Source organism: Balaenoptera musculus, chromosome 13 (genome assembly GCF_009873245.2).
Source record: "Balaenoptera musculus isolate JJ_BM4_2016_0621 chromosome 13, mBalMus1.pri.v3, whole genome shotgun sequence".
Taxonomy (NCBI): domain Eukaryota; kingdom Metazoa; phylum Chordata; class Mammalia; order Artiodactyla; family Balaenopteridae; genus Balaenoptera; species Balaenoptera musculus.
Window position 1 is genome coordinate 84,207,998 of NC_045797.1, and position 11,277 is coordinate 84,219,274.

Here is an 11,277-nt window from a genome sequence, read left to right on the forward strand (position 1 = left end):
CTGCTCTCCCCTGGCTACTTCCTCATTGCCTTCTGGGCTCTGCTCTAATGCCACCTCTTCCGAGAGGCCTTTCCTGATTTCAGTTTCCTGCTCTCCAGAGTCACATTCTATTCCTGTATTCTGTGCAACTTTTCTTCAGAGCACTTATCACTCCCTGACATTACATTACTTTACCGAAGTGATTATCAACCCCATTTAGTGAGCGGCTTTAAAAAATGCCAATGTTTCAGGCCCCACCCAAACTAATTAAGGTCCGAATTTCATGGAGTGGGCCAGGCATCTCTATTCTACAAGCCCCCCAGCAAGTGATTCTAATGTGCCGCCAGGGTTAGAACAGTGCTTCTCAAACGTTAATGTGCATATAATGCACCTGGAGATGTTACTAAACCGTAGATTCTGATTCCATGGGTCTAAGGTGGGATTTGACAGTCTGCGTTTCTAACAAGCTTCCAGGTGATGCCAATGTAGCTGGTCAGTGGACCCTTCTCTGAGTTGCAAGCGGCTAAAAAGCATTGTCCGACAGAACTTTCTGCAATGAGGAAAATGTTCTAAACCTACACTGTCCAATGCACATGTGCTTTATTAGCACTTGAAATGTGGCTAGGGCAGCTGAGAAACTGAACGGTTAATTTTAGGCTACCATATTGGACAGTGCAAGTCTAGAATGTATGTGCTCCACAAAGAAAGGCATCAGGGCCTGGACATGTGGAGGGTAAGAATCAAGGATTATTCCAAATTCGTGGCCTGAGCAGCCCTCAGTGGATTGGCTATGAAAATCCAACCAGAGGCCTAGATGGCCACCAACTCAGGAGTGGATCAATATTTACCTAAGGCTGGGAGGCAGATACAAGAGACTATATTGAGACACCTTAGTAATTAAAGCATGTGGTAAGCCACAGATGAATACCTTGACTTCAAGACTCAATTGCACATCATCATGCAAGGCCCTCCTAACCATGGCCCCAGGCACACCTGACCACTCCCATCCCCAGGCATCCATGATTCTGGACAGTCTTGTGGTTACGGCCTCACCACGTTTTATTGCATTGATTTGTTTATAGGATATCTGTCTCTCCCACTAAGCTGCAGGTTGCTTCAAAGACAGAATGCATGCCTCTTGGGAATTCTATTCCCATCACCTAGCACACAGCAGCACTTAATAAATACTGAATGAATGACAGGGCCTGGAACCCACCACGAACAGCATTAGTACTTTTACTGTTAATCACAAGAAAGAGAGAAATTGAATGGGGGGTGGGGGAGAATGGGGATCACATAAGAAGAGATCATTCCCTCCTTAAATGACTCGAAAATTTCCAGGCACCTATATCCAGATTACAGAACACAGCATAACAAGGTGGCCCTGTCTGATCCACAGAGGCTCATTTCCGAAAATAAGAAGGGACTGGGCAAGCAGATGATGTCCTTCTGACAATAAATCTAAAATCTGTTAGTCTGGGATGTGGAAGAGTTGTTTTTCAAACAAGTCACAAAGGGCTAAGATTCAGAATCACACTCTTGCCTAAAAAGTACGTAGGCCGTAGGCTGGGTTCCCACTAATAACTGCTGGGAGGGGCTTCTGGCCCCAAGGACAGCAAGGCCCCTGGGAGTCTGTGCAGCCCAGATGCTCATTCTACCCCTGCAGTTAGAACCCTGTGCTTGTGACAGCAATGAGATTTCCAAGGCAACCAAGGACAACAGAGTGGAGAATTATGGCCCGGAAGGAAGTAGATTAAATTTTAATACTCACGAGTCAACATCAAATTTATTTTTAAAACTACATATCTGACAAAGCCAAATAAGCAAGACAGAATGGATGACGCTCTAAAGGAGGGTCTAACTATGAATATCCCACATATTTATACAACTTTTCCCTATTTTGAGAATATTTCAAAGAGCTCAGAGACTCAAAGAAACTGAGACAGCAATAAAAACCCCCAAAAGGGGGGAGAGGAGGGTTTTCAGATTCAGCCACAACTACTTATTTTTTTCCATTATTTCCAAAAACACAGGGCAGATTCCAGTGGAAGCACCAGACTTTGCTAAAATTGTGCAAAACAATTACTTCACCAAGAGAAAGTGATCATCAAGTGAAAATTTTAAAACGCAGCTACATGCTGACCTGCTGCCAAGACAACAAACTAGTTAAAAAATAAGCAACAGTGAACAGACACATAGTAGTTTTCCATTCACTTACTCATTCAACCATTCCTTTCCCTTACTCTCCCCCAGGCCACACCAACCCACCCAGGTAAGTCCCAACTTGGGGCCAAACACCCTGATCAGGTTCTATGGATTAACTATCAAGTAATCTATTAAAGCAGTTAGCATTTAGTAAACCGGTTGTCTACCAGGTATTGTGCTGTGTATTATCTCATTAAACCCTCACAACCCTCTGAAGTAGACAGGTATTGTGATCCAGACTTTAAAGCCAAGGAAAATGAGAAAACATTAGGTATCTCATCCAAGTTCACACGAGTGGCCAGTGGTGGAGTCTGAACTTGAACCCAGGTCCATCTGACAAAGGAGTAATTTAGAGAAGTCAGCATTATTAAAAGTAACAGAAAGCAGCATCATTTTGAAAACAGCAAGAAACCAAGTTCAAACTCCAGCTCTTCAACTTACTAGCTCTATAACCTTGAGCAAATTAACCTCTCTAAGCCTCCATTTCCTATGTGTAAAGCAGGGATGAGGAATAAATACAACAGATGTGAGGTTCGTAGTACAGGGTAGGGATCCATTAGCTACCCATAGCCCAGCTACAGGGGTACATATCAAAAAAACTTACACTTCAGTTGTAGGATGACTTTTAGCAGACATAACTTATCTTGGAAATAACAGGTTCACAAACATTAACCAGTTTAAAATTAGTTTACTAATTCCATGACACGTTTGTTTAAACACAGGACCGAGGACTTGCACATTTTAAATTTATTTATATTTAAATGTATTTGTCACAATACCAACTCTCATGTCTCATTTCAGTATGAAGGGCAGATGCTTGTTTAAAATCAAAACATGAGGGCATCACTGGTTAAGTAACTGTTTCAAATTTAGTTCTCTCATAAATGTAAGCTCACATGTACCATTACCTTAGTATGTATACTGAATTTGCTTAAAGTGAGACAGACCTGTAATGATTTGTTTTTTTTCATTTTTGAGACTTTAACCAATTCTTGTTCTTAGATGGCAACATGGAGCAAGCCTGCAGTTCAGTAACATGGCCAAATCCAGTCTCTCTTTAATCTGCTCAGTAACTGAGCTCTAGGGTAATCTCCTGCACAGCATACAAAAAGAGCTTTGGAATTACACACTGCAAACTAAAACTAATCAGGAAAGGATATGCCAATTTTAATAGCAACTCCTATTTGCCTAGCTTTCCAGCATCTGCCAGTGTTAATAATATTTAACTGACAAACTTCAGTAGGGAAAAGAAACAGAACTTTAAACACAATTAAGCTCTTTTTAAGGCACTGAGTACAAAGCTTCCTTCCCTTAAAAGATATTCAGCTACCTCCTGGGCTGCAATCATTCCATAAACATTGTTAATGGTGTATTTTCAAAACACCGTGAAAATATTCTTCTTGCTTTTCAACCAGCACTTCTGAAAAAACTTACTATGTTCATCCCCATCTGCCTCATTTGAAGGCATCATCTTGAAGCCTTGCTAATACAGGTAGAATTAAGTGATGTGGGATCACAGAGCTCACTACAAAAGGTTTACATTCAGCTCTCCTCTACACACAAAAAAAGGGGGGGGGGTGGGAGGAAGGAAGGAGGAGAGAAAGCCCTCTGCTATACTTAAAACACTCAGAATGTTGAATCTGCTACTTTTGATTTAGCCTATTATTGACTGTTTATGTCTACAAAGAAAAAAATTTCCATTAAGGGAAAACATTCTGGATTTTTTTCCCCCCCCGAGCAATTCCTAACAGCAGCTGCTTTGTTCAAGTGGGCAAAAACCTGAATGCCATCGCTTAATTTAAAGCTCTCTGGTGACCTCCCCTCACTCACTCTAGCCCAGTCAGCTCCTTCTAAAATACCTACCATACCCCATTTTAAGAACGTAACTTGACTTTCTGGCCAAGAGGAATTTAATCATCTATTCGACACTGGCACACGTGTGGCTGGTAAACCAGTTCCCTATTATGAGCCAAGAACTTGACACAGTGTCTCTGACCCTCATAACCACCTGGAAAGGATGCATTGCTAGTCTCGTTCGATAGGTAAGGAAAATGAGGGCAGAGAGGTGAGTAGCTGCCCCAAACCCCAGGCGGCGGTGGCCCTGGACTCACGAACTCTGCCCTTCGGTCCCAGGCGGCTCTGACTGTCACCTAAGCTTGCCGGTCCTAAGCGCTCTCTCCGCAGGATGTGCAGGGCTTACTAGTTAGCACTAGACGATGACTCTGCACCTTGACTAAAAGCAGGCCTTTTCCAGGCTGATGGGGAAGGGAGGCGTCCAGGGCTGCGAGCAGGTAAGACACACGTCCCCGGGGGTCAGCAAAGGCCTTTGGATCGGAAGCCCGGCTCGCCCACTCCTCCCCGGGCGCCGCGCGGCGCGGCGCGGGTCAGGCCTTCCTGGCTAAGATGTGCACACCTTTCCTGGGCAGCCGGGGTCCCCCGGACCGACCCAAGAGTCGTGCAGAGCGGGTCCCGGGCACACGGGCACCGCGCCGGGCAGGCTGGGGACAGGGGCACTCCACGCGCTGAGAGGGGGACTCTGGGGGGCCACGGGCCAAAGTTGGCGGCGCGGGGAGGTGGGGAACGGCGGGGGCGGGGGGTACCGCCCGGCCCGGGGCCCCGCGAGGGGATGAGGGGCGGGGGGGGGATCTTAAAAAGGCCCCAGGTAGGCAGCCGGCAGCCGTCTCCTCCGAGCCACCTCCACGGAACAAAGGGCTTGTTTCGGGCAGGGTTCGCCCAGCCGCGTCCGGATCCCGAGGAAAAGAAACTTTTCCCGGGATGCGGGAGCCGGGCCCGGGGCGGGGGCGGGCTAGCGGGGCGCGGCGCTACCTGCGGCCGGAGCCGCCCGCCCGGCGAGGCCCGCCGGCGCCGCTCACCTCCTCGATGGCCGCCACCGTGTTCCGGCACTGCGCCGTGCGCGTGGTGAAGCTCGAGGCCGTGGGCGCCTTGTAGTCCTCATGGGTCTCGGCCACGAATTCCGACACGGAGATCTGGTCCGGCATCGCCTCAGAGCGCGGGCGGCCGGCCGCGGGGGAGCCGCCGCCTCAGCCGCCGCGAGGGCTCCGACCGGCCGCTCGGACGCCGACGCCGCCGCCCTCGCCGCGCCCGCAGCTCGCCCGGCCGGCGGACAAAGGGAATCGCCGCGGCGCGGGCCGCCGCCGCGGGAGCCGCACGAGCCGCCGCACGAGCCGCCGCAGGGCGCGGGTCTGCCGCCCGCGGGGCCCGGCGGCGGGAGCAGGGGCCGCGCGCGCAGCCCCGCGCAGCTCGGGCCCGGCCCGTCCGCCTGCCGCGCCGAGGGCTCCGCCGCCGCCTGTCCTCCCGAGCGAGCCCCGAGGCGGACGCGCACAGCCGGCGGGAACTACCCGCCACCCAGCCGCGGGCCCCGAGCGCCTCCCGCGGAGAGGGGCGGGTCCGGGCCGGGGGCGGTGGCCGGCCGGGCGCGGGGCGGGGCGGCGCGGAGGGCCGGGCCGCCAATCCGCGCGCTCGCCGCCGCCGCAGCCGCCGGGAAGCTGAGCCTGCAGGAAGGAAGGCGGCGCGCGCTCCGGCTCGCCGAGCCGCTCGCCCGCCGCCGCCGCGCGCCGCATTGTCTCGGCGTTCGGGTCCCCGCCGCGCGCCGGGGTTCCAGGGCGCGCCCCGCCGGGCCGGCGGGTCAGACGGGGCCGCGTCCGAGCTTCCCGTCACTCATCCCACCCCGGGTCCGCGAGCGCGCGCGCAGGGTGCGCTTACACCTCCCCGGCCGAGCCACCGTCCCCCCGTCTCGCCCCCGCCCCACCCCCGGTCGTGGAACCCTTCTTGGTGTCCCCCATAAACCGCCGGGAATGCCCGTCCGGGCGCGGGAGAAGGTGTGAGGAGCTCGCCCCCTGCAGGACCATGCGCGCCGCCTGGCAGATGCCTCCCGCGCCCCGCCCGGCAGCACCCGCCCGCCAGCTTGGGATTCGGTGACAGCCACGAGAAATGACCATAGAGTGAGTGCTTTTGTGCCATCCAATCCTCACGACCTCGTGAGGCAAGTAAAGAGATGGTTATGTATTTTACATAGAAGGAAGGCAAACGATTCTCCCGAGAGTAACTGAGTGGCCCAGTGGGGTTCATATCCAAGTCGGAGCGCTTCCGAGGGCTTAACAGGACCCCTGGTCAGAGTCCCAGCCGTGTTTCCTATGCTTTTTTCCTAAAATCCTCGGTCGTTCTCGGTTGGTTGGAAACAGTTTCAGGGTACTAGGCCAGGATCCACTCTGGGCAGATAAGAATACGCTGAAATGGTACTCCTGTAGGAAGTTGAGGGGACCCAGGGAATGTGTGAGAGAACCAGGAGAACGTGCACCACGAGAGGGCAAAGTTCATATATAACTGGCCCAGTAAAGAGTTTGAGTTAAAACAGATTTTCATTGAACGGCTCTTAAGGAAACTCTCATAATTATTTTTAAAAATCCAGCTTGCCAGGGGGGAAGGGGGGGAGGGATAAATTGGGAGACTGGGGTTAACATAAACACACTGCTCTATAGAAAATAGATAACTAACAAGGACCTACTGTGGAGCACAGGGAACTCTTCTCAATACTCTGTAATGACCTATGTGGGAAAATATTCTAAAACAGAGTGGATATATGTATATGTATAACTGATTCACTTTGCTGTACAGCAGAAACTAACACAACATTGTAAATCAACTATAATAAAATTTTTTTTTTAAGTCCAGAAGTTCTGAAGACACTGGTCCAATAAAATCACACCCCATAACTCTACACCAGGCATGTGGCATGGTTTCTGTAGCTGCCAGCAATAAAACCAAGAGAAACTTTACAAAAACCTTTTGTGCATCTGAAAAGGAGGAAGTGTGAGAGACGTTGGAAATTCAACATGTGAGACAAAGCAGTCTCCTGACACTGAAGGACAGTGGACCAGTCAATCTTTTATAAGCTCCCTTGTAAGAATTTGCTATATGAGGTGGCAGCATGGGTCAGACATTATGTATGGCCTTTGGTATTTTAGTAACATTGCATATGAAATTTCGCTTTCTGAAATAACTGTATCAGTGGATAGCTTTTATAACTGCACTAGGCAATAAGTTACCGTTGTTAAAACTGAAGCATCTCTGCTTCTATCTTCCCTTTATGTTTTTTCACCCTTTCGGTGTCTTTGGTGGTTTCCTCTATTTGCAACTTTCTACAATTCAAGTCCTATAGATAATACTTATATTAATGCACCCTTTCCTGCACCAGGCAGATTCTGTTCCCTCCTAGGTAGTTTTCTAGCTACAGTTTTGTTGTTCTTATCTTGGGTAAGTTTTCAAGTCTTGATTTTTAGAGGACTAGTATCTATCAGGCTATGGATTTAAGGATTTAAGAAGAGAAAGTAGTGTTTTTCCTTGACATCTAGTACAGCATTAACCAGACTGATCCAGACTTCTTCTACAAGGACCAAGTTAGGCTTCGTGTTCTTCTTTATTCTCTTTATGTGCAGTTACTGTCTTTTTTTTTTTTTGTAGTTTAATAGTATTTTTACAGAAACCTTAGTAGCCACAAAAATAAAATTGCAAAGCTGCATTGCGTTATACAAGTAGATGCAAAGGTTAGTGGAAAGCAAGTCATCACCAAGTCCACTGCAAAGAGAACGTCTGTGATAGAACACCAAAGCAATTTATTCCTCCAACCATCACTGAGAATCTCAAAAACCCTTGCGTAGCACAAAAGCCTAGAATTAAAGCAAGATCAGAATAAAACGTAGCTAATGGGTCTCTGAGATTAATATAATGAGAATGAGTAGTTTCCAACAAATAATAATAAAATGAAAGTTGAATGTGGATCAAGAAAACATTATAAACACACACTTTTTTTTTTTTTGGATTCATGAAGAAAAGAAGAACATGATGGGAAAACCATTATAGGTCTATACCCCCTTACCTAGAACTTTAAAATCTAAATAGCTCTGAAAAATCTAAAGTTGAAAAAAAAAAAACTGTTTTGGTGGTAAAATGATCTGAAATGAATTGACGTGACTATTTACAGTCTTGCTTATCCCACTTCATATGAATATTTATGTTTTAGTGCAAACTATAAATGTGCTTGCTTATGCAGTATTGCCCCAGACCCCACTGGGGGTGACTCAAAATATCTAGTGTATGTGCTGTATTAACTCTCTAGAATCTGAAAAATTCTGAATTCTATACACATCTGGCCTCAGGGGTTTCAGATAAGAGGTTGTAGACTTGTATTATTTTAAAAAAAGAAAAGAAAAGTAACATCGTGTTGCAGACTTGTCATTTCTAGGAAAGAGGAAAGAAATCCTCTTCTCAAAAATGGGATTTTCAGCAGCCCATTGAGATTGGCCAACAGCCCATTTTCCAAAGGAATTTTCTGCCCCCAGTAGTTCTCAAGAACCTGAGATTTTTCACTCTCAAATCAAGTTTTAAAATATGTTCTTAACTCTGAAATTTGCTTGAGGGCTGGCTGGCTTAACACAAGACTTATCCAGTTCACTTGCTATTAATTTGTAAATGATTACTCTTGGAATGGAGAGATCTGTGTCTTAAAAGAACTATGGTAAACAGTGTAATTAAATAGAAAAACAACAAGAAGAAACACGCCGGTGATGTGAACATGTAAGCATAATCAGAAGTTTCATTTCCATGCTTAACAAGATTCACCCTCAGACAGTGTTGCTGAAGGGACCAATTTATCCCCAAAGTGAGAGAAGTTTAAATACACTTAGCACAGTGTTCTCACCTTAGTACTCTAGGGGGAAAAAATTAGCATGCAGGAAGTATTTTACCAATGAAAACTTTGGTTTTGATGTCACCTTTGCTTCTCTGTGACTTTGAATAAGTTAATTAACCTCCCTGGACTCAGCTCATTTGTAAAATGAAAGCAGCTGGACTAGCTAATTTTGAAGACTTCTTCCCCGTGCAGGCATCTCATCATTCCATGATTCACGTTTTATGTTTGTTTGGTCACAAGAGGGAATTGCTACAAGGGCCATATTCCTACTGAGAAAATCTAATCATTGGTCCTAGACACTTGAGAGTAAGCATGTTTTATTTTTTATTTTTTTTGAATTTATTTATTTATTTTTAATTAATTTATTTATTTTTGGCCGCGTTGGGTCTTCGTTGCTGCGTGCAGGCTTTCTCTAGTTGCGGCGAGCGGGGACTACTCTTCGTTGCGGTGCACGGGCTTCTCATTGCGGTGGCTTCTCTTGTTGCGGAGCACGGACTCTAGGCATGCAGGCTTCAGTAGTTGTGGCTCATGGGCTCAGTAGTTGTAGCTTGCGGGCTCTAGAGCGCAGGCTCAGTAGTTGTGGTGCGCAGGCTTAGTTGCTCTGTGGCATGTGGGATCTTCCCGGACCAGGGCTCGAACTCGCGTCCCCTGCATTGGCAGGCGGATTCTTAACCACTGCGCCATCAGGGAAGCCCAAGAATAAGAATGTTGTAGATGACATTGAGGGCTAATTTCCGAGAACGCTGTCATTTTGTTAAGCTGGTAGATTTAGATGACAAACTGATTTATTCATAGCTAACTTCATAGTAAGATATTAATACTTGAGGTCTGTTCATTTTGTTTGTTTGTTTGAACAAAGCTCTTTCTATCAGAGATATTCTGATCACTGAACTGCAAAAGTCAGTTCTAGATGAACGAGCTATAATGTACTGCACTGGAGGCAGCTCACGCTGACTCCAGAGAGCTGACCGCTAAATTTCCAGAGTTTTGCAAACTGTAGATTGTATCTGTACGGCAGAAATACCACTATAATGGTGTGCTGCTACACATCTTTTCCTAACTCGACGTTCTGGCGGCTTGAAATCGTCCACAGTGGGAGTATTTACACCAGCGCAACTGGCAAATGTAAAAAATCAAGACTTTATTTATTGTTTTGTTGATTGTCTAAGCTTAATAAAGGGATCAAGAAAATGTTAAAAATGCAGATTTCAAAGCTCAGAAATAGGGGGTTCTAAATCAGAACATACTGTACAGCACAGGGAAAAAACAAAACAAACAAACAAACAAAAAAAGAAATAGAAGGTTCTGCAGAGAGGAATGAGCACAATTGTCACTCCCTTTATTTACACCTTTCAGTGGCATCACCTTGCCCAAAAAAAAAAAAAATGGAGATTAAGCTTAAAAGTGTGTCATGTCTGTAGCCTTTACATTGTGAGTAGTGAAAATATTGGAGGTAATATTCTTCCAGTATTTGCAAACTGTCATATGATTCAGCAAAGAGGGCACTCATGTCATTGACAGATGACTGAAGTTACAGCAGGCATCTTCATGGCTTCACTTTTGTCTTACTCATTAACATAAAAATGTTAACCAGCATTCATGTTGGAACTACACTCATTTGTCAATGACATGAGGAACTTCTCTGCCGAAGTGGATAATAATCAAGCATTTATTTGTAGTCTTATTTTGTCAAGTCATGGTTGAATTGCAAACACTGATTGGCTATGAATACAAGAGTTGGGCAAAAATCAACAGAAGTGTTCTGTGAAAATGAGCTCTATGGAATTTATAATAAACAGTATTGTATAATTTGTTATTACTTACAAATTGGGTGCTATACATCCTTTATAGGATTAAATGAAAATAAACTTACGTATGTAGGTACACAGACATTTTTTGCAGAGCAGGTTGTTAAACATTTACCAGCCCACTGCTGAGTATAATTGTAACTTCCCTGCCAAGAGGCGGAACATTAGACCTTCCCACTCTGAGTCATGCTGATGGGATAAAGCCCACATAGGACAAAACCTCAGTAAACTGGACTGTACAGGCAAAGGCAACTTGTGTTAATAAAAATTCTTAGAATAATTAAGAAAATGCCATTTGTTGTTTTCAAGTACTTAGAACAACACAAACCAGGGCCAACAGAGGGTGTGGACTGTTTTAATGAAAAAGCAAAAAAGTTTAATTAGCACTCTGTATGCAAATGAATTTTGCTAAAGTTTTTAAAGAGTGCTTGCAATAATTTATTTTCTTGAGTCAAATCACTCTCTTCCCCTCCATTTAGACCCATTCTTAGGTTTTGTAGGACACCCTCTTAGGTGGCCCAGCAGGCCACTTGTGCATGGTCCCTGCACTGAAGACCTCCAGTGGTTCCCTATTGG

At 46.2% G+C, this 11,277-nt stretch overlaps 1 protein-coding gene across 9 annotated transcripts in view; it reads right to left on the reverse strand.

The window, feature by feature from the left end:
• The window catches only part of ASAP2 (ArfGAP with SH3 domain, ankyrin repeat and PH domain 2), a 160,563-nt gene extending 155,270 nt beyond the window's left edge, over positions 1 to 5,293 (reverse strand). For all 9 annotated transcript variants that reach the window (XM_036872732.1, XM_036872736.1, XM_036872734.1 and 6 more), the window contains exon 1: positions 5,058 to 5,293. In XM_036872732.1, coding sequence (XP_036728627.1) covers positions 5,058 to 5,183 — 126 coding nt within the window. In that variant the 5' untranslated portion in view covers positions 5,184 to 5,293. The remainder of the gene's footprint in view (positions 1 to 5,057) is intronic.
• Positions 5,294 to 11,277: the final 5,984 nt, after the last annotated feature.